The 24,545-nt window shown below is 46.0% G+C and overlaps 1 protein-coding gene across 1 annotated transcript in view; it reads right to left on the reverse strand.

The window, feature by feature from the left end:
* Positions 1-24,545, reverse strand: part of LOC101735602 (paired box protein Pax-5) — a 44,503-nt gene that overhangs the window by 14,287 nt on the left and 5,671 nt on the right. Inside the window, exons 3-4 of the mRNA XM_062676680.1 lie at positions 6,380-6,545; positions 174-371 (exon numbers count right to left, since the gene is read on the reverse strand). Coding sequence (XP_062532664.1) covers positions 174-371; positions 6,380-6,545 — 364 coding nt within the window. The remainder of the gene's footprint in view (positions 1-173; positions 372-6,379; positions 6,546-24,545) is intronic.

The raw sequence follows: 24,545 nt of genomic DNA on the forward strand, positions 1-24,545 counted from the left end.
AAATTTTTTGTACTAATTAAAAAATAGGGGTGTATAGGCATGGCGAGCTTACATCGCGTCTGGTTAAGTGGCTACAAGAGCCCACGGACAGAATTGAGTGAAGCCGCCCGCCGCTGTAGGAGTACGTAGATATATACAAGTAGCAAGTAGCATACAATATATATTCGTGTTACCTGTTAATGCTGGAGACGGAAGGCACGTTGTCCTGGCTGCAGATGCCTTCGCTGAGGAGTCGGTCGCGGATCTCCCACGCGAACATGGTTGGGTTCTCGCGTTTGTAGGCCGCGATGGCGTCCACCACCGGCGGCGTCGCCACCTTCGGCTTGGAGCCACCGATCACGCCGGCCTTGAAGCTGCCCGTCTCGTAGTACCTGCGCCAAGACCCACACTACAGGACTGAGGACTCCCATCCGACGCAGCGCACAGCCCAGTCGCAGTCACATTCCTCACTCCTTAGAATATGTACTGCAATCATTTTGGACAATGAGACGTATGAGGTCACTGACTATCTACTTGTACCTTTAGTCTGTATCCAAGTTCATATTAAAGAATCCAAACTTATAATCGACAAAAAACGCTGTCTGCATGTAGCGCAGTGCCGCAGAGTTTGGAATCAGGGCGACGGTGCGCGGGACCCTCGGCCGGTGACATTAAGATAATGTTTGCGACTCTCCCTGCGGACGCGCTACCCCTCTCACCCTTGTACTCTACACTAAGCAACAAATGAGCTTATAATATTGCTTTTTATTGAATCGAATGTAGGAAGTTTTATTTACGAAATTTACCCTTACGAAATGAATTTTGAAAAATTGTATAAAATTAAATTCATATATAACGTAGAGCTTAGCAGCATAAAAGTAACCATCACAGTGATGATTCCATCACATCTATGTGCATCAGTCTCCTCCACGTCGCACGGGTATAATATGTAGGTACGTATAATCTGAATTTAAGTAAATCGCAACAAGACTGTTGTCTTGCCATAAATACTGAGACTAAGGAAAAAAAAAAACTCTATTGCAAATAACATAACACTTATTACTTTTACAGTGTGTTAGTTTAATACATATACTTAGTCTGGCCATAAATACTGTTACAATTAAAAATAAACAAAATATTACATTTGAATTTGGAATCTGTCATTTTAATATGATTGCTCATTGAGTTTTCTCATTTTGGCGCCAATACATTGTACAATATTTTGCGATATTCAAATGGAGTGGGGTGATAAAGAGAACCGAATCGCTGTGATTGCATTACACAAAGTAGGTATGGAGCCAAATGCAATTTTTAAAACTCTCCATACGCTTGGTATTAGTAAAATGTTTGTGTACCGGGCTATTAATAGGTGCAATGAGACCTGCTCTGTTTGTGACAGAAAAAGATCTGGCCGTCCACGTAGCGTTCGTACGAAAAAGGTGGTCAAAGTAGTAAGGGAAAGAATTCGAAGAAATCCTGTCCGAAAGCAAAAGATTTTATCTCGAGAGATGAAGATAGTACCTAGAACCATGTCGCGTATTTTAAAAGATGAATTAGGACTTGCAGCCTATATAAGACGTACTGGTCATTTTTTAACTGATAATTTAAAAGAGAATAGGGTGGTAAATCGAAACAACTACTGAAGCGGTACGCAAAGGGAGGTTATAGAAAAAAATTGCTTACGGATGAGAAAATTTTTACAATTGAGCAACATGACCGTAGTCGACAGAGTGCAACGTGGGCACTATCCGTCTTCAGTGATGGTTTGGTGGGGTATTAGCTATGAAGGAGTGAGTGAGCTATACTTTTGTGAAAAACGTATCAAAACATCGGCACAAGTGTATCAAGATACCATTCTCGAAAAGGTAGTGAAGCCCATTAACAACACCATGTTCAATAATCAAGAATGGTCCTTCCAGCAAGACTCGGCGCCAGGTCATAAAGCTCGGTCTACGCAGTCTTGGTTGGAAACGAACGTTTCGGACTTCATCAGAGCTGAAGACTGGCCGTCGTCTAGTCCCAATCTTAATGCGCTGGATTATGATTTATGATCAGTTTTAGAGAGTACGGCTTGCTCTAAACGCCATGATGATTTGGAGTCCCTAAAACAATCCGTACGATTGGCAGTGAAAAATTTTCCCATGGAAAGAGTGCGTGCTTCTATTGATAATTGGCCTCAACGTTTAAAGGACTCTATTGCAGCCAATGGAGACCACTTCGAATAAGGTTTTTATATTTTAAATTGTTTTATATTTATGTATTAAACTAACACACTGTAAAAGTAATAAATGTTATTTGCAATAGATTTTTGTTTATTTTTAATTGTAACAGTATTTATGACCAGACTAAGTATATAATTATAAAGCATCGCAGCGTGGTGCAGTGCTAGTGACCCGGTAGCCCGCGCCGACCAGCGTGCCTCGCCCTGCCACAGAGCGGCGCGGCGCCGGCCTGAGACAGTCGTTACATGATATCTATGAGATCCGGTAGTCACTCGCCACCAGGTGGACTGTCAGCTTGTCTTTGTACCTAAGCACCTAAAGCAGAAAGCGGCACAGTTCTGCGGTACACCTGTACCACACCGCCCCGCACCGCGCCCCCGCATCATTGCCGATCCATTTATAATAAAATTATACTCTTCTGTTGTATTCATTACGATCACTTGCGGACTAATCTCGGATGGTGCCGATTGTGAGGGTTTTTAATGAAATCAAGAATCTTATTCCAAGCGAATGTTATAAAAACTTTCAAAGAACAGGAAATGATTATATTATGTAAACTTTAAATAAACAGAGAGACGTGTCATTACTGCACCGACTGAGATGAATACTGCAATCAATATATTAATAACAACGCACTGCAGTGATTAATTAGTAATCGAACTGCTGTGAACAGTGTAGCACAGAATGAGAGAGTCAGAGTGGCGGCGGGCCCCTCGCAGCGCCGTGCCCTTGCTATTCCCAGATTGACCATCGACGGCTCTCGGAGCGGAGTCCCGGGGGACCTGGCATTATGTTTACGAAAATTTAATTTCCTACCGACTCTATAAAATAATGGGTTGGTATTATGACAATTCGATTAGAAGCGGTCGCCCTTCGCAACTCTACTCTACCGTTTGTTTCACCATTTGTTGTCGATTGTTTTTAAATGAATTTATTTAGTATAAAATCTAAGCTTTCTGTTCATGCGTCCATTTCAATTTCATGACGACTACAGGGCTGAGCTACACAACGACATGAGGGAGCACGATCGAACCTTCCGACGATCATCATTCGATTCGCTTGCCTACTGTAAGTGAGTGCTTGTCATCGATTGTGTCTCAATTTCGCAGATCGTAAACTAATTACTGGATACAAGGGCGTGATGCGGCGAGCGAGGCCGCCCCGAGCCGGTGTAATCCGCTCCGAGCCGCTCCGAGCCGGTGCGAGCCGGTTATCTTGATCGCCAATATGCTCCGATACTGTACGCTTGTATAAATTTATTGGCTGCTGAGTGATGTCTTTGTCGAGGGTACATTAGGGCTGCGATAAGTGCGTTTGTCGTAAGTGGATTAATTTGTCAATATTTTGGGTTTTCTTAGATCGTAAATACTTCAAATAAGGATAATATAGCGTACAGAGTACATACGATATACAGCATGGGTAGTGGCGGATCTTTATGAAGTCAGTTATCGAATTGGCTAGTGTGTGCTCGACCGCTTCAGTCGGACGCAGTATCGATATATCTCTAGTAAACTTGGAAGTAAATCGGAATTTGATAATTCAGGAGCGAAATGCTACAAGTGAACATGAACGTAGCTACATAACATATAAAAGAGCACAATTTCCCCATTACAGTTTATATAAGGCAGACGTCCGAGCCGCGGCCGGAAGCGTCACGCTTTCTGCTCGCGACTCACAAAACTACTGATTATGTATGAGCCACGGTGCGCTCGTGTCGGACGCGGGACATCACCGGGCGCGGCTAACTGTAAGCGGTGTGCTGGCTGGCTTGGGACAGGTTGTGTAGATTGAATCAAAGATACTCCCACTTACTGTACGGAGTTCAATTTGTGCGAGTTGATTCAGTCGGTTCTGTTTAATTATTTAAATAAGAATAGGCTTTGATTTAAAAAAGCATTTTTTTGTACAGTGAATTGCTGTAAATGTGATACTTAATGTGCGTCATTAAATATACGACACGAACGTCCAATCCACTCGGCGGCAATCATCACAGAGTACAAAACAAATGCAAAAATCAAAACAACACACGAGTAAATTGAAAACCGGAGCGAGTGATGTAGCGAGGCCGGACTCCCGCGGGACCGGACCGGCGCGCGGGACTCTCCCACCCACACCAGCGCGCACTCCACGCGGCGAGCCACGCGGGCCTACACGAACCTTCTCGGAATGACTCTTCTATGAGCAGAGACACATCGTGATGCGCGAAGAACTTGTAAATTACGTATTGAGTGGAAGCACCTCACGTGGGCGCGGCCCTGGGACGACGTGTGCTGCGTGCTGCGATTCTCAAGATCCTCTCTAAATTGACTCATTATTTACAAGCGCTTTTTTAGAACTTTAACTTAATTCCGTTTTGTAAAAGGGCACATGAACAGTTGATAATGACTCGTCTCGGGAGTCTGGAGTCCTCAGCTCGAGGCTCGGACTCGGCACGTCCCTGCGGATCAGTTTCAATTTAAAACAAACAATAGCGGATGGCCGCGCGCATTCAGTGCTCGTGTCTCTGGTCTCTGCTTCGTGTGGCCGCCTATTGTCTATAAACGCATTGTGGATCATATTCTAATTGAATTGTATACTTTTATAATATTTTTAGAGTTGGTCGCAAATAAACAGCAAGGGGAGTGATTGCGACCGCGGGCCGCGGCACCCGGAGATCGCGCCCATACGATTACATGTTTTGGGATATCAGCATTACTTTGTGGTAGATACTACAGGCCTGTGTACAGGAGCGCACAAGTAGTTCCTACAGCGACTAGGTACTTATAAACAATAATGGGTCGCGAAATGAGCAGCTATTACAATAAGTGCAAAAAGTGTTTTGATGCTGGCCGTTTGAAACTTGCTTTAGATATGACTGGCGACAAATTCTAAATTCAAATTAATTTTATTATTATTTTAAAATTAAGTCATATCTTTATTGATCAGTGTTTTGATTCTACTACGGTTTTTATATTTTTTTACAAATTTGGACACGATAAAAATACGACGCTTCCGACATGGAAATTTTATATCAAAAATGAACCCCGTGATCGCCCGAAAACGACAGTCAACAACGACGAATTAAAGGCAACAGTAGTGCAGGAAGTAGTGGAGCTGACGATACTCAATGTACCTACCGCTGAGCTGACAGCAGCTCTCAACATTAACATCAAAACAATATCGGTTCATTTGTGTCAAATTGTCAGGGTAAGAGCAACTGATTCGTGCTTGCCGCACGAACTGAACGATCGCCAGCGCGACGGACGAGTTGAGATGTGTCTTGCGTCGCGTTGCGTATCAGACACAGAAATAGAAGGGACTTTGAACCGCTTTGTCACTTCTTTTTGAAAATCATAACCGGCCACCATGTTGGTTAGATTCTGATTCGGCAGCTAGGCAATGCCAAACGAAAACTCCCCCGTAATATTTTTTTTGGAAAAGTTACAGAGTTTGGGTAACTTCCTGACAGGAAAAAATCAATGCCCGAGACGCAGTACAGTGCCTTTAAAGAGTTTGTAATACATATACATGACAGACCGTGCCGCGCGCTCCACAGGGTCGCGGTCTACCTGCCAACTGTCGTAGCGTCAACAGCAGAACGCTAGGACGTCAACGACACAGCTTCCGCTTCTGACGGTTGGATCAACGTTACACCGCTACAGACCACGTCTATTGACCGCACTAAGACCTTACATTTTACAGTATCTACAGTTTTGTTTAGAAACAAATTATTCTCTGTATAACTCTAACACATCTCTGGGCGTCGCGTCGGGCCCTTCGCCGCCTGGCGATGCTCTTCCACCACACCACCCCTAGCCTTAGGCACACGTCATTACGGAGCACTTGTCATGTACCTACATACAGCAAAGTCGCGATTTGTTTATAGCTACTCCATCCACGTGGACAGGTGAACTCACGACCAACACGGCCTTACGTTTTTTTTTATAGCTTAGATGGGTGGACGAGCTCACAGCCCACCTGGTGTCAAGTGGTTACTAGAGCCCATATAAATCTATAACGTAAATGCGCCACCCACCTTGAGATATCAGTCCTAAGGTCTCAGTGTAGTTACAACGGCTACCCCGCCCATCAAACCGAAACGCGTTACTGCTTCGCGGCAGAAATAGGCAGAGCAGTGGTACCTACCCGTGCGGACTCACAATAGGTCCTACCACCAGTAATGATGTGTAGATCGTTACCTGGAGAGTATCTTGGAGACACATCCGTGCGAGACGCGCAGCTGGCGGCTGATGTCGCAGGGCCGCACGCCGCTGTGGGCCAGCTCCACGATGCGCTGGCGCACCACGTCCGGCAGCGGCCGCCCGTTCACGAACACGCCGCCCAGCTGGTTCACTCCGCCGTGACCTGCGCCCGACACACGCACACATTACTCACGCCATACGTACTAGTGCTTGTAATTACACCTTCACAGTTATATCAGCTTGTGTATCCCTAGGCATACCCTCGACCTCAACTTCATCAACCACAACAGCCTCCCATACCATTAGCGATACAAATACAATACGAACGGACTGTCAGAGGCTCAATGTTTCAAGTCCGGCGCCCAACCTCGAACTTGGGACTTAAACAACGGGATTTAATATGTCGCTATAGATACCTAATACATATAATGATAACGTGTTTAGGTATATTGGGAAGATCATAACACTAATCTCGACAGGAAGATCCGATTTGAGCAGTACCAGACATACGCAAGCAAACGCTCCATGCTGATGTTGAGTATTCACATAGCACGTATCTGACATGTTGTAGACCAATCTGTGCGTGGTGGTAGCGTGTAGCGTGCGAGTGCATGCTTGTCTTGAGACTGCGATGTCCAGTGTACGTTCCCGGGACATGAACGATTTGTATTACTGGTTTTGTGATCAGAAATGGTGTAGAATCTATCTCGACAGAATGAAGTCAGCTAGAGACGCAGCGACGGTCCGTGCCTCACTCGCCGAGGAGGCGTCGAGGCGTTTCCACAGACCACCACACAACCAGCTGTGGAAAGTGTTATTGCGAAAGAAAACAGTAGCCGATTGTGTCAATCAAATATGTTTTAACGATACGAAGGCTGCTCAACGACCTTTCTAATTTAAATACAACTGACTGACTGACTGACGAGGAATGCGCTCCTCAAGGCGTGACGCAGTGCTCGTCTGCGGTAGCTCTCTGGTGTATTTATAATATAATAATAATAATAAACATTTATTCCAAACATAAGTTAGGTACAAAAAAATGAAAACAAAAATAAGAAAAATAACAAGGCTTGGAAACGGTTACCAACTCAGCAATGCCTAACAGTAACGAGACAATCGGTACTGCGGCGCTGATCTTCCGCCGGCACCTGCGGAGTGACGCGCACGCCAGCATCAGACCGACCCATCGTTATGTACCTACTTGAGTATGAGTTCAGCAAATTATTACTTTTCTTTTTAAAAGTGGTACACGTTATACTTTGTTAAGGAAGCTAGATTTAAACAAACACAACTACACAAAAATATTTATAAAAAAAAAGAATTAAAAAAAATTTACGAAAAGGACAACAAAATGAAATATATTAAATTAATTAAATAAAACTGCAGTTGCGAAGCACAATGCGCAACAAACGGAATAATTATATTTGATATTTTCGAATTTTACCTGTATATTGAAAAGATATAGTTTTAAATTTGCTTTAAAAGACCTTAGCGCTCTCTGGTGCCGCATAGGTGGAGGAATATTGTTTCCACATTTAAAGGCCAAGTAGCGGAAGCTGCCTCTAAAAGCAGCAGAGCAGTGTCTAGGAGTCTCAAACACTTGGGAGCGTTGTCACGATTGCCTACCGCCATCTCCTAAATGAGTCAGCTTAAGATGCAAATAAGTCGGTCTCTGCAATTGTACGACTCCAAATAACAAAGAATCAAAATGCAACTTCCTTCTCAACTTTAGATTCAACATTTTGTTTTGATTAATTATCGGCGTGACATGGGATCGTGGTGGGATACTAAAGCAAAACCTCATACATGCATTCTGTACTCTCTTTAATAGGCGCCCAGTTCATGTAAGTAATCTGGATCCGTATACCACGTCCGCATAGTTCAGTTTCGAGAGGATCAGTGTCTCAACGAGTTGAATCCAAAGTCTTTCACTGAGATAATTGCGAATGCGGTACAGGACCTTCAAGCGACAGAAGCAATGGCGGACCATCTCAGTGACATGCTTCTTAAACCGGAGATCTGCGTCCATCAGTAGACCCAACTTACGTGCCTCATATACTCTCTCAATGGGGTCATTGCTAATATTCAACCCATTGAAATATTGCGATGGAAGCTTAGACAATCGAGATTCATTATAAGTTAGATGTAGAACTAAACAAACTTTAAAACAACATTATAAACAGAAATTCGCGTCTTTTACAAGTCCAATCATAGTAATTCGACCATGGAGAGACACAGATAGATTAAAATTTAGTATCAGTGTATACAGATATGCATTACAAACCAAATCTTTTGTTTGAGATAGTTTTTCTTGTAGAAGTGAGGACAATAAGTAGTTTCAATATTTTTTCGGTAGTTATTAATCAAATCGAAAACAAAGAAAGTCGGTTCTTCAACAGACGAGAAAATATCATTTAACAGTTTTGTCTTTGACTATTGGTAAATGTAGATATACCTATAGATTGAAATTAAATACTAGGCTAGCAGCCTACGGAACCCTGAGCATGGAGCCTGCACGCTCGGCCTCTCGTGTCGTCCCCGGCCGCGGCACTGAGGTGGGTGGGTAAACATTGTATTCCTGTTCGGATTTGGAGTATAAAAGTCGTATAGGCACACATGGGTACGTACCTACTAATCCAAATATGCTTTTACTGCATCCCATTAAAAACTGTAGTAATTTTTCAATGTAAAATGTAAGTAAACTTTTGATTATAAGCTGCTGAGTACATGTGATGAGCTTTATATGAACCCTTGACACTACCTTCGTGTGCATATCCTTAGGCGAGTATAAGTTCAGTAAATATTCATTAGTGGGAGGCAGTTCATGTTGTTAATTAACTCAATTAACAAACAATATTTTAAAATACGAAACTGCGGTACAACCTCAAATATACGGTGCGTTACGGTAGGTATACCTAGTCTTGCCATAAATACTGAGACAAAGGAAAAAAAAATCTATTACAAATAACATTTATTACTTTTACAGTGTGTTAGTTTAATACATAAATATAAAACGTTACGTTTAGAGCAAGCCGTACTCTCTAAAACTGACCATAAATCATAATCCAGCAGATTAAGATCGGGACTAGACGACGGCCAGTCTTCAGCTCTGATGAAGTCCGAAACGTTCGTTTCCAACCAAGACTGCGTAGACCGAGCTTTATGACCTGGCGCCGAGTCTTGCTGGAAGGACCATTCTTGATTATTGAACATGGTGTTGTTAAGGGGCTTCACTACCTTCTCAAGAATGGTATCTTGATACACTTGTGCCGATGTTTTGATACCTTTTTCACAAAAGTATGGCTCAGTCACTCCTTCATAGCTAATAACCCACTAAACCATCACTGAAGTCGGATAGTGCCCACGTTGCACTCTGTCGACTAATTGTGAAGCTTCCTTAGAGCTTTGAGCATAAATACGGTCATGTTGCTTAATTGTAAAAAAATTGTCATCCGTAAGCAAATTTTTTCTATAACCTCCCTTTGCGTACCGCTTCAGTAGTTGTTTCGATTTTACCACCTTATTTTCTTTTAAATTATTAGTTAGGAAATGACCAGTACGTCTCTTATAGGCTGCAAGTCCTAAGTCATCTTTTAAAATACGCGACATGGTTCTAGGTGCTATCTTCATCTCCCGAGATAAAATCTTTTGCTTTCGGACAGGATTTCTTCGAATTCTTTCCCTTACTGCTTTGACCACCTTTTTCATACGAACACTACGTAGACGGCCAGATCTTTTTCTGTCACAAACAGAGGAGGTCTCATTGCATCTATTAATAGCCCGGTACACAAACATTTTACAGATACCAAGCGTATGGAGAGTTTTAAAAATTGCATTTGGCTCCATACCTACTTTGTGTAATGCAATCACAGCGATTCGGTTCTCTTTATCACCCCACTCCATTTTAATGTCGCAAAATATTGTACAATGTATTGGCGCCAAAATGAGAAAACTCTATCTATCTCTTAGGTTTATGGCGTTTCCTTTTAGATTTCGCCAATGATGAGAAAACTCAATGAGCAATCATATAAAAATGACAGATTCCAAATTCAAATGTAATATTTTGTTTATTTTTAATTGTAACAGTATTTATGGCCAGACTAAGTATATCCTATTTCCCTTGGTCACAGCATCACGCGTAACGGCTGGACCGATTTCGATAATTATTTTTTTGTTGCGTTTTTCATTGTCAAGAAAGGTTATTATGAAAGAAAAAAATAAGAAAATTGTGCGCAAAATTAGAAATTTTGGGAATATATAACCACCATATTAAATTTTCTAATGTAACCTTACGGTATTTGACATAACATTGACAGAATGCATGCCGCATGTATCGTTAAAGAGGATGTTATAAACAGAATTTTACAGTTTTCTGTAAATGCGTCGCGGCTGTGCGGACCAATGAACGCTGTGTGCCAATATTGCAAAGCATTTAAGGTGAAGGTGCTGTGCGAGCGGTTAAGTCAAATTAACGCCGTAGGCACCGCCACCAGGACCACTACATTCATTGGTTTCCGGAAATGGGCCAGATTCTAAACATTTTTTGACTCATATCCAGCAATACAATAATTGCTTTCGAATGACGTTATTTGGAGCCACAAGATTGATTCAAGAAAATTTTATGTCAACTTTCAAGGTAAGTACCTATAGGTATTGAAAAACAACGGACTTTTACTAACACGTGTCTGATGCAAAATAAGTTCGCAGGTTTCAATTAAAATGGTGTATCATTTGAAAGGTCGTAAAGTACGTTCGTGGCAGCGCTCACCAAGTATTTTGAGAGCCACGTAGTAGAGCCTCATGGTGGCACTACAGACAATTCGCTATACAATATCCTATACTACATCATTTTCTCAGGTTCAGATTTGTATTAAAGAAAATTCAGTAAAATCAATAATAAATTATACCTAGTCCCTTAACCAAATCGAGGGCGGGCCGCTAGTTTTTTATAAATATAAAGGACATAGGATAATATCAAAGGCCTAAAACTAACAATAAGTGAGATGAGCTCGAGGGATACACGAGCCGGTTCATCTTTAGTATAAACTGGGCTTGCTCAGCGGCGCGGCGGCGCGGTGACGCGGTGACGTCTCGGTAATATGTGCGCGATATCGATAATCAAGATCGTTCACCCGGATGTAAGTCAGTAACCGGATAAAAACCGGAGCCCCGAGAAGCGCAGCCTTCAGGGGCGCGGGGTGCGGGGCGCGGGGCGCGGGGAGCGGGCAGGCCGAGGGGTAGAGCGAGGGCGAGTAGCGGTGGGGGGTAGTGGGGCGTCGCGAGGCGTGACGAGGGCGCATCGATCGGTCACGCCCCGCTACCTGCGATCGATGCCAGCCTCCCGCTTGAGACAACGTCTCCACGAGACGGGACGTGTGTTCAATGTCAGTACGCTCATCTCGTTCTGACGGCGGCCCTTAGTTCCTCTTAACGTCGTCAACGTACGAGTACGAGCATATCCTACAGTTCGGTATTACGTTGTAGATGTCTATGGGCTCCGGTAATCACTTAACACCACATGGGCTGTGAGCTCGTCCACACATTTATGCAATAAAAAAAAAATCTATGCGATCAAACTACGAGGCACCACACCGGCAGCTGCTGCCGCCGCGGACATCTTGATGGTCTGCTACCCCTCAATCTTCAAATGAGTCTGCCGAGTGGGTGCATCAATAATCTTAAAATCTTAATTAATTATTGTTTTAGACGACTCGGATAGTCTACAGTCGTCGCGATGACCACCCATTCCCGATCCTGCGGACAGAATAGAAAGCAGTCGACATCGCCCAAAACACGTCATCTCGGATCCTCCCGATCCACTAACGGTGCTTCTAGGTACTTCAAGCACCGGTCACCGTCCTCGTCGAACCCGTCGCTTGCGACGAAGGGCTCGACGAGTAAATTAACTCTCAGACACAGCCCACTGAATTTCTCGCCGGATCTTCTCAGTGGGTCGCGTTTTCGATCCGGTGGTAGATTCTGCGAAGCACGACTCTTGCTAGGGTTCGTGTTAGCATGGTCGTCAGGTTTGAGCTCCGTGAGCTCACATACAAACGTTAGCGCGAAGCTGAAATAGCCTCTCAAGGCTATCAGCATAGGTAGGAAAAAAAAAAAGAAAAAAGATGACCACCGTCGCGGAGACTGAGGTGTTGTCCGTGGACTCTTGGGTCTTGTGCTCGCTGTCGACTAACTGCCGGCCTCGCTTTCGACTCGCCGCAATATGAGAAAATACTATTTTTACAAATACTTTCGTACACTGGTGTACAAAAACTCATCTTTAATTAAATAAAAAAAACTTCAGAATTATTTTTTAATTTGGAGGAGTTTAAAAGTGACTATCAACGCGTGGTTTAGAGCTGGGCAGCGGCCGCGACTTTGCCTTTCTTTTACGTTTATCAAACCAAAGTTATTGTAATGGCAGATGTGCATAAAGACAGCCTTTTCATACCCAGTCATGGACGTTGGAATTGATTATGTGATTGTCCACAACACCCACGCGAAATAGATTTGTTAAGTTACGGTAGCCGAACGCTACATACTCTACTAGGTACAAACATGTGCAGATATTGTTTACTATCCTTGGCGTAATAATATACTTGACACTCGCTAAGAGATCGACTGCACGAAGCGGTGTAGGCGGTGTAGCGATGTGCAGGTGCAGTGTGCACGTAATGTGTTGTTGAGGAGGATCATCGCGAGCACCCTTAATGTCACCATGTAAGATCCATTATCAGCGTAAAGCTGACCTTGATTATAAACGCGACCAGTTGAAGGCCCGCCCTCCTGCTGCCATAACCTATAATTATAAGAACGGCGTGCTTACGTGCCCTCAATGCGCAAGGAGTTTTGCCGCGAAGATAGGCTATATAAGCCATCTTCGAGCGCACGAGCGCCAAATCGACGGATAGGAGTCAAAGTGGTCGCCATGGCCGAAACCGGTCGGATGAATCATATCATATCATCATATAAGATCCATTGAACATTATAAGAGCAACATCTACAGACGGCAGCGTGAGTGTCGAGCACGCGGTCCTGTGAGCACGCAGCGGGTCGCGCGAGACACCCTCAAACCGAGACCGCCTAAATCTTACAGCTTCCGTAGAATCTTGGACGAAGAAAATGAATATTGTCAGAATAAAGAAGAACACTCGTGGGAGCTGTTATCGTAGAGAGTAATTAACGTAAATGGGGGACAAGATGGCGCGCCGGAAGCCGGGCCTCGCTTCCGGTGCACAAGGATGCTCGGATACCTGCCGCGCGCCCTATTGTAATTCTGCCGGTAATATTGTCTTCTAAACGCTTCCCTCGTACATTCTCACTGGCCAGCTCTCGTCCCACGTCACCAACACTAGCTAACAAGTTGCGATCTGTCTTGTTAAATGAGTTGCTTGTGTTTGTGATAAAATTGTTGTATTAACACGAAATTTCGCAATGAGCGAAGTACCAGTTCCCAGTGGGTACGCAGACAAAATTATGACGTAGGGGAGCAGGAATGCGGATACCGAGCCGCCGGAACCCGGACGATGGGTTCGTTCTGGCGGATGACCATGATTGTTACACTTACAAAGACCACGTTGGCAGCTAGGCGTTTTGTCCTAATCAACGTAGCCACTTATAATATCCTCGCTAAATATGCTTACTGAAAAGCGAGTTATGGTTTTCATGAAAGTCCTGTTTAAAAGACAATCGTGATTAGATTGTTCTAAAGTCTGATGAGCGGCTCCGACCGGACGGCGCCGGGTGGAAGGCGAGTCCGTCCGGTCTCAAGCACGCCCCCACTGCACGCCTACAACACGCTCACGGACAAAACTTGAATACTGAAAAGTTTTATCAAATCTTACTAAAACTTCGAAAGCTACAAAAAGTGTAATAAGTGCAGTGAGATCATTAGTCAAATAATTAATTAATTCATTAAATAATACTTCTCACTAAATGTGTTTTTCTAATATAAATATTGCACATTTGTCATTTCTCATTATATGTACCTACCTGCTAACAACTCGTGGTACCTACATTACATAAAGTATGATATAATCTGTAGAGCGTCTCGGCAGGTGAACCACCCCCTCCCCCGCCCCTCCTCTCAACGAACTGCATCCCCTTAGTGTTCCAACGAACGATAATATGTCTCTTTTTAACGAGCTTTTTTTCGTGCTCTTTTCAAAGATCTTGTTGAAAAAGTTCTGGCAACGATCGTCGAGAGTAAATTTTTACTTTAAGGTGTTGATTGTTTTACTTTTCTAAATGAAAGTAAATATGGGGTGGTTCGGTGGCTCTCGACCTATGAGGCTTGATGCGCGTCGACTAAAATGTACTTGGGGATTCGACCTCACGTTTGGGCGGTGACGTCTAGTTTGTGCCCTCTATACACCTCAGTAGTTGGTCAGTGTCCTGTGCTTGTTTGCATGATCGCTGGTACATTATCATCATCATCATCATCATCATCAGCCTTTATCTGCCCACAGCTGGACATAGGCCTTCCCCAATGCCCTCCACAGAATGCGGTCCTCCGCCTTCCGCATCCAACGACTTCCCGCCGTGCGAACTAAGTCGTCAGTCCACCTGGTTGGAGGACGCCCCACATTACATTGTACATTATGATTATTATGTATTGATAATCAGTTTGGCTTTTGTTTTAACATCCAAAATTTTGCGTCATTATCATTTTGTATTTATGTTCGTGGTCAAGATGTATCCAACCCATTGTTCCGTCATCGGACATTGTCGTTGTATTGATAGTTCGCAGGACGCGTGGTGCCCCGGACAGGGCCGCGCCCTCGGCTCTCCGGGGAGCACTGGGCTCAGTTATAGCCTGTTCTGAGCGCTCCAACATTGAGGCTGACCTCTCCGGCCCAACCTTCAATGATCTTTTACAGACTTTTCCATTGGTTCTTTAGCAAGAGTTACATCCGGTCACTGAAGCGCCTAATTATAAGTGTGATAACAATTGCATAGAACTCAGATGAGGTTTTTCATGATTGTGGATATAAATTAGGCTAACAATAGATATATTTATGAAATCTTTCTCTGAGCAAAAACCATCAGATTACCTCATGAAGGCCTCCATATGTTCTATAGATAGGTATACAATAAAGATATACACATGTATGTAGTACTTGACTACAAGCGTGTATCCCGCAGGACGAGTCGATGCTGAACAACACTCGCGGGATTGTCTTGTTCTGATCGGTCAGGATCGACTGACAGCGAGAGGTGGGTACTGAGGAAACATAATCCGGTAAAGAGTTCTGTCGGTGTGAGCTTACAAGGCCGAAGGTCAGGCGTGAGCGTGTGAGCGTGGGATATGATCACGCACACACACAGGTGCGGCGTCACGCGCGGCCGCCTCCACACACACAGGCGCGCACACACGATGCACCTCGTAGTGCCGTCTTAAGTTTACAATATTGAGCTTAGTGACCTCTGCAGCTGGTAGGCTCTCAGGAGCTGGTCTCCGTCGTATGTTTCATTTCATGCTGGCGGCGCGCTGTGGTTCAGCCCTCTTTAATATTATGATATTTACTTGAATATAAATAAAATGATTGCAACGGGAGCTTCCGGCGCTCACGCGACTCACACTCGTAACGCTCGGTTGGGAACATCCGTGGTTTTTGTTTAGCGGTTGATCTATTTGATGTTTATCTAGCGGTTCCAATACACCATCAGCGCGCTGAGCTTATCGCCCAATCTTTCCGATCCGCAGGTAAATTCTGCGAAGCACTGCTCTTGCTAGGACCAGTGTTAGCAAGTTCTCTCAGTTGAGCCCCTGAGCTGACGTACCTACCCGTCCACTCGTAGCTGGAATAGCCGCTTGGCAATAGGTATACCTACGCCTACGTATAGCTCAAAGCCGTCATGTCACTAGCGCCAACGGCGGATCAGTTATAGACAATATAATTGAGATTCTGACTATGTGTGTATGTACACATGTATGTGGACTTTGAGAAAGAATTAAATATGTTTCTTCTGATTTAGAGCATGGACATGGGAGAACCGACTAGCAGCCTACTTCGCGAGCCGCCATTATCATGAGGTCTCTCTTTAGTCACCGAGAATCCTTCTGATGGTCATTAAAGTAAAGGTATGGAGCGAGGCATCGTCTGCGCGACGACCAGCACAGGAAGCGTGTTACGATGCGGACCGGAAGCGAGCCCGCTGCCATTATCCGGCCGCCATCTTGTTTATACACCCGCTCACATTGTTATTACATTACTGTGATCGCGACGTAGGTTTGATTGTAAAGAATAATATTTAGTAATATTATTTTGATCACCTCGTTCCCCCTTGGGTCTCAAAATCGGTCTGAATTGGTTTAAAGAGTATATTATAAAATTGAAGTTAAGTATAGATTGACTGATCGGACAGGTTCGAGTATTAGCGGGATTAGTATAGGTAGTGCGACATCTACAATAGGTGCAAGTAATGATAGAAGCAATACTCGTTTGTAAGAACAAGGACGGGTCCGAGCCGGTCCGACGAGACCACGATGTACACATCGGCTTTACATAATACACGAGTATAACAAATATGTGTGTTAATTGTGAGGAGCGAGAGGGGAGGGAGAGGGGAGGGAGGCGGCACGCAATACCGCTGTTACAAAAGACCTATTTTAAAACCGGACCGCCTTTCTAAATCTCGACAATTATTCACTGAAACCGGTTTCAAAACGGCCGGCTGCGTGTGCGCACCGAGCCCGCCAATCCCGGGCCGGCGACGCCAGTGTGCGGGCGTGTCGGCACGCGCGCGCCGCCAGTGTGCGTGCGTCGTGATATATGACACCGGCCCGCCCGTGTGTTGCGGCTGCGACCAGCGCGAGTTTACATGTCCGCTCGACGCGTCCGTTGCATTGTGAGCTTTAACTGTACGGAATATGATTGTCGAATGCACGCAGCGCCAGTGCGTGTAGCGTTGTAACGGCGATGTCATTCACATAGATTGTTCGCTATGTACAGAGAGTATAATGATCTGAGTGACTCACGTGTTTCCATAATGATATGTGAGAGGAAGTGTTTCGAATTATTTTTGTTTAATTTCATTGTTTTGGACGACATTTTGTGTAATGGCCGTGATATATGGCGGCGTCCGGTTGCGACAACAATACAATCTACGAAATCCACACGCACACTTGTCGGGACTGCGAAGACAATAGCTAATTTTTGTGTTATGATTGTTTCGTCTCCCCGTGTTGTTGAATTGGTAGTATTCACTAAGAAGATGTCGGTTAGAGAGCCCACGGCACATCGGTGGAGTACAGCCCCGTCCCGCTGCCCCCTGTCGTCCGTCGGAGCGGTGGCTGGCCAGTAGTTATAACGTTCCAAAATGTTTCAATGCTATTATTTCTATAACTAGTGGTTCCGCAGTTGTCGAAATTCGACTATAGTTAACTGAAATTTTAAGTTCGTACACTATTATGATTCTAAAGACTATTAAACTTCTTTAATCACAAATTTCGCCAAGACTAGGTACACTATAGAAAAATATTAATAAAGACAAACAATATTTAATTTATTCTCAATTTGACCACAAACGTCAAGAACAAAAGTTTGACAATAAATAAATAATATGCATGCGTGTGTGCGTCAAACACATGGTAGTGTGTGTAATGTTTTTTATTGATTTTATGTATTTTTTAGGCAAAATTAAAAAAAAATGAACATTCTGCACTCCTTCTCTATATTCTCTTTAAGTGTGGGAAATTTCATAGTCCTCCGTCCGCGCAATTTTTGTAAAAAGGGATACAAAGTTTTTCCTTCACGTATTAATATACCTACCTATAGATACAATAAAAACAAATATAAAATGTGTCAGTCCGTGGAGCACTCCTCGTATTATTTCAGTGTAACTCTTCGTTGTCCGTCAACTACTCGTGTTTTTTTTATGTATGAAAATTTACTGGTGGCCCGGAGGCCTTTCCAGTTTTACTAGGACAGGTGGGCGAGCAAAGGCTCAGCCAGGAGAGGTGGGATTTGCTAACAGCTACCCGAGCGCCTCCAAAGGAGACCTAACAACTCAAGAGTAGCTGTTTCGCAAGAATCTACTACCAGATCGGAATCGGGACCCGCTGAGAAGATCCGACGAAAAACTCAGCGGGCTGATGCTTAGGCTAGGTTGCACGTCGAATTCTGCCGAGTTCGACGAGTGCGGTTACCAGAGTCCCTACTCCTAGTGTTAGAGCTAAAGATGTCTAATGCGAGGGTTATTGGATCTGATGGATCCGTAAGGACGTGAAACTCATGTTCCGTGTCGCGTCGGCCTGGAGAAGAGAGGGCCGCAACACTAACGAATAAAGCGAATGTAAGGTTCGTCGCGGTCCTCCTGCTCGAACAGCTGTCCACGATACTTTAAATCTACCTATGTGGCGGGTAGCCATCATACAATGCAAGATAGTTGATAGATGCCTGAATCTCGCTTACGACATTTTCAAGATAAAGCGCATATATACAAGTTCCGAACAACAACATTAGGACCGTCAGTCCACCGAGCAATATCATCCGCTCGGTGGAAGATCTTCCTTTCATCGTATATTCCTACACCTATATAAGTTGTGTTTGTTTTGTAATTCACAATCTCACTGAAAGCACAATGTACTACGAACCACGCGAGCTTTACAAGAATTGTATGTCATTGGAACAGTGTCAACTGGTCAATGTTGTGTCCAGTGCCGGTGCACTGCGCGTCCCTCTCACCGTCTTCACGGCGTGTCTGAGCTGTGGTCGCATCAGACGTAAACTTAAATTGACTACATTAACTGCAACGTCGACATGAAAATTCAAAAAGCTTTTTAACCATTCATTTTAGACTTTATAGTTTACGCCATCGGATCAACCACAGCCAACAAGTTCCTATGACCCTCAGGTACTAGTACCCTGTCTCTTCACCATCATCAATAACATGAACGAAATACAATTACGTCATCAGGTTTTTTCCTCAAATATCTGAGAAACATTTTAAAGATATTTTAAGGATTGAATCTTGTATAGCTCGCTGCTGTAAAGTTTACAAATGTCGATGTTTTTTTGTTTTTGAAATCGTTTCAACATCACGACAATACTGTTAGTCAGTCATACTGGCTTGAGTCGCATGTGCTCCGAGAGTTTTTTTTATTGCTATATGGGTGGACGAGCTCACAGCCCACCTGGTATTAAGTGGTTACTGGAGCCCATAGACATTTACGACGCAAATGCGCCACCCACCTTGAGATATACGTTCTAAGGTCTCAAGTATAGTTACAACGGCTGCCCCACCCTTCAAACCGAAACGCATTACTGCTTCACGGCAGAAATAGGCAGGGTGGTAGTACGCGCGGACTCACAAGAGGACCTACCACCAGCTTAAATTATAATTATAATTTTGCGGGTTTGATTTTTATTACACGATGTTATTCCTTCACCGTGGAAGTCAATCTTTTTTTTTTTTTTTTTTATGATTGAAGGATTACTGGTGGCCCGGAGGCCTTTCCAGTTTCACCAGGACAGGTGGGCGAGCAAAGGCTCAGCCAGGAGGGGTGGGATTTGCTAACAGCTACCCGAGCGCCTCCGAAGGAGACCTAACAGCTCAAGAGCAGCTGCTTCGCGAATGAATCTACTACCGGATCGGAATCGCGACCCGCTGAGAAGATCCGGCGAGAAACTCAGCGAGCTGATTCATGGGTTAGGTTGCACGGCGAACTCTTTGTCGAGTTCGACGAGTACGGTTACCGAGGTCCCTAAGCCTGCTCCTAGAGCTGAAGGCGTCTAGTGCGAAGGTTATTGGATCTGATGGATCCGTAAGGACGTGTCTAGGGCGTCGACGGTGACTGGCTCCTGCATGATCAGGATTCGGGGAGTAGTCAGCGGCGGCTACGATAAGGCGATTATCATGACGCATAGCCTTATCGAAATACCGTTCCGACGCTGACTTCATGTATTTCTGTATAGATTCGAGGCCCAGGTCGTCGTGTAGGTCAACGTTCCTCACGAACCACGGAGCTCCGACGGCTAACCTGCAAAAGCGGGATTGTAGAGATTGAAGGGTGTCTATGTGCGTGCGGGCCGCGTGAGCGAACACCACACTCGCGTAAGTCATGACGGGCCTTATGCAAGTTTTGTAAAGTGTCACCTTGTTCCGAAGGGACATTTTACTCCGCTTACAAATCATGGGGTAGAGTCTACCGAGAATAAACGCGGCACGGTCACGGACTGATTTTATATGCGGGCGGAATGTCATCGATGCATCCAGGGTAACGCCCAGGTACTTGACCTTCCTGGCCCAGGGTATGGATTGACTAAAGAGAGTAATCGGGGGTGTGAGATTCCTCCTCCTAATACGGGAGGAAATCCGTGTGGAGCTTCCCCTCTGAAAGAGCACCGCAGTACTTTTCGCTGGGTTGATGTCTATGCGCCATTTTCGGAACCACTGTCCTAGGGCTAGGGCTGCGCTCTGAAGCTTCTTCGCGATTAGGGACTTGTTTCTACTGGAATAGTAAACAGTCGTGTCGTCGGCGAATAAAGCTAAATGGGTCGGCGGCGACCGGGGAATATCGTTAACGAATAAGCTAAATAGGAGGGGTGAGAGGACAGAGCCTTGCGGGACTCCAGCTGTGAGAGGTCGTGGGGAGGAGCGGGTTCCCTCGACTCGATATCGAAAAGAGCGGTTCGACAAGAAGTCCCGTATGATGAGCACGAGACTATCCGGCACACCCATGTTGAATAGTTTGAAAATCAAACCGTTGTGCCAGACTTTGTCGAACGCTTTTGCGACGTCGAAGAAGAGAGCTCCCGTGTATAACGGTTTTGGTCGATTAAGCCCCACAAGAATGTGCTCCGTGAGGCGGTGCACCTGTTGAACGCATGAGTGATTTGTACGGAATCCGAATTGTTCATCGATGAGAATGCCCTTGGATGAGACGAAGTCTCTGAGGCGTTTGTAGAGCAGACGCTCATACAGTTTGCCTAGAGACATGAGGAGGCTAATCGGGCGGTAGCTCGTCGGATGATTTTTTGGTTTACCGGGTTTATGTATGCCGATAACGTCCGCTTCTTTCCACACCGCGGGAAAGATACAGTTCGCCATAGCGGCATTGAAAATAGATGCCAACATCACGATGAGTTGGACGGGTAGAAGTTTAATAACGCGGTTGGATATACCGTCGGAACCGGGAGCCTTGCGAGGACGTAGGTCTTTGATCAAGTCTTTAACTTCCATCGAGGTGACGGGTGGTAACACATCAGAGGGTGGCAAGGAGGCTCTGCGTTCTACCTCACTGTCTACTAATTCTACATGCACAGGGTCCACGGATTGAGTGCTGGGCGTGCACTGGGTTTGCAATGTATCGGCCAGCAGCTCTGCTTTTTCGTCATCATCGAACGCCGTGAGTCGGCCTGAGGGGCCTACGAGGGGGGGCATAGTTACTACCGTATCCGATTTGAGAGTACGAGCTAAGCGGTAGTAAGACCTTTGGGAGGGCGCGAGTCCTTCTAAGAAATCAGACCATCTGGCATCTCGGACTTCGGCGATGCGAGACTTTACGTCGCGTTGTAGGGCACGCATTCGAATACGATTTTCTGCGGTAGGATACCTGTCGTAGGCGCGTATCGAGGCGTTCTTAGCTCTAAGGAGTTCCCTAATATCGTCGGACAATTTGAAGCGGTGAAGGAAGTCCTCCGCTACAACTTGTTTCGATGACCTATCTAATGTCGAGGTGATGTGTGACGTTAAGATGTCTATGGCTTCAGCGGTATCCTGAGGAGACGGGGTAGAGTCCGGGCTAAACGGTAGCGATGGTGGATCAGATTCAGCCAGGCTGATGCCCAGCGTGTGCCAATCCACCACAGTCCTCGTGACGGGAACGGAATCGGGAGCGCGACCGAGCTTCATAACGACGGGACGGTGGTCTGAATCTAACTCTGAAACTACTTCGATCGAGTGTAAGCGCAGAGTTACGTTTTTTAATAACGCTATGTCGAGTATATCCGGGCGATGCGCGATATTTAGCGGGTAGTGAGTCGGGATTAGCGGAGCGACGATATCGAAGGCGAGATTATCGACTAACGCGTCAAGCCGCCTGCCATTCGGGGTTGTGGTGTGTGAGTTCCACCTAATGTGTTTACAATTTAGGTCGCCCGCCAGAATGACAGAGCTCCCCATGCCGAGCAGCGCCTCGATATCACTGCTTAGAACGATCTTATCCGGTGGAAGATAAACGGACGCGATAACGATCGGCGCGTGTCCCGTCAGTGAGATTCGGCACACTGATGCTTCGATATTAGCGAGCGCGGGAGGATCGAGTGGGACGCAATGCAGAGCTCTTCTATAGTAAATGACGGTACCACCACCACGAGCAGAGAGCCTGTCGTTCCTGACCATGTTATAGTTCGCGATTTTAGGGTCACGGCGCGCGGGCTTAAGTAGGGTCTCCTGCACTAAAAAGATATCAATTTGATGGTCACGCAAAAAGTCAGAAACCTGATCACGCTGATTTGCGAGACCGTAAGCGTTAAAAAATCCTATCGTTACGGATAGGGGCTTTATTCTACTTATATACGCCATTGATTACCGGCGGAGTGAGGGGAGGACGTACGTATTTAATGACGCGTATACGTCGGCGTATTCTTGCACAACGGCGATAAAGTGTTGTGCAGTGGAGGCAGAGCGAATGGCGTCGCCCAAAGCGTTAACGCGCTCAAAGTTGATCGACTGAAAGAAGTCGATCGCTAAAGCGAGATTGTCGGACGCGGTCGGAGGGCAAGTCGCGGGAGAGGGACGAGTCGCGGGGGCGGGACGAATCGCGGAGGAGGGAGTTGTAGCCGTGTTCATGTACGGCAGCGGTTTCGCCCAGGCCGAGACACTGGGCACCGGCGCCGGAACGAACGCTGGCTTAGCCTGCGACACAGAGGGTGCCGAGGCTTTGATGTCTGGGCCGGAAGCTCGGAGGCGGTTTTGGCGGGCGACGCGGCGATTTATTTTCGGGGCTCGGGGGCATCCGCGGTAATTTGCGGGGTGACCCTGTGTTCGACACAGGACGCAGCTAGGCGGTTCTGTCGCGGTTTTTTGATCGCGAGTGCATAGGGCCGTGGCGTGATCGCCTAAGCACTTGACGCATCGGGGGCGCGCGTGACAGTTACGGGAAGAATGCCCGTATAATTGGCAGTTATGGCACTGGCTAGGTGTGCCTTTCTTGTGTGGGGTTTCGACTGCGATTCCGGAAAGGCTACAGACCGTTCGGATGTTGAATATTTGCTTACCCTCGGGGGTAGGCTGGAGGGCGACGAGAACCATATTATATGGCTCCCTTCCGCGGCCTGTGTGCATGCGGTGTACGGAGTTAACCGGTAGGCCTTGTTCGAGAAGGTCGGCCTTGACGAGCTCGGCATCCAACTCTTTAGGGATGCCACGTATAACGGCACGGAGTTCGCGCTCCTCCTGGAGCGTATATGTGTGGAAACTTATACGCTCCTTACGGAGGTAAGAAGAGAGGGCCCTATGGTCGTCGGATGTTCGAACCTTAATTTGAATGCCGTTCGCGAGGTTACGGGCATTCGTAAAATTGATATTTTTGGCCTTAAGGGCCAGGGAAACTCGTTCCCAAGCTGCCTTCTCTTGAAGGATTACCGGGGGAGGGGTCTGGGCTTTATTTTGTGCCACCGGACGCGGCGACGGAGTGGCACGGGCTGGAGGCGCAACGGGAGTCTGAGGGCGGGGGCGCGACGCGTTCGCGGCTTTGCTAATTTTAGCGGCCGCGGGAGCTCGAGACTCCGCGGCACGCTTCTTACCCTTTTGCACCAGGGTGAATCCATCCGTCGATGAGGCGGGAGCGAGGTCGACCTCCATCTCCGAGTCAGAGTCGGAGGACGAGGAGGCGGGCGCAGGTGACCTACGAGTAGGTGTTTTGGACGGCGCGACGGAGGCCGCGGATGATCGCGCTGCTGGAACGGTGACCACGGCGGACGACGCAGCAGTTTTACTCGCCAGTATAGGCGACGCGGGAACGGCAGGCACGACGGAGGCTGCGGTGCTCGATGCAGAAGCTTTGCACGCAGGTACAGGCGACGCAGGAGCAGCGAGCTCGGTGGAGTCCACGAGAGGGCTCGCAGTGTGATCGGCCTTGAAGGCCTGAAACTCGGAAGTGAGCTTTGGGTAGCGAAGCCGGAGAAATTCCGCAAATACAGCGTCCATGATGTCTACG

The sequence above is a fragment of the Bombyx mori genome, chromosome 27 (genome assembly GCF_030269925.1).
Source record: "Bombyx mori chromosome 27, ASM3026992v2".
Taxonomy (NCBI): Eukaryota; Metazoa; Arthropoda; class Insecta; order Lepidoptera; family Bombycidae; genus Bombyx; species Bombyx mori.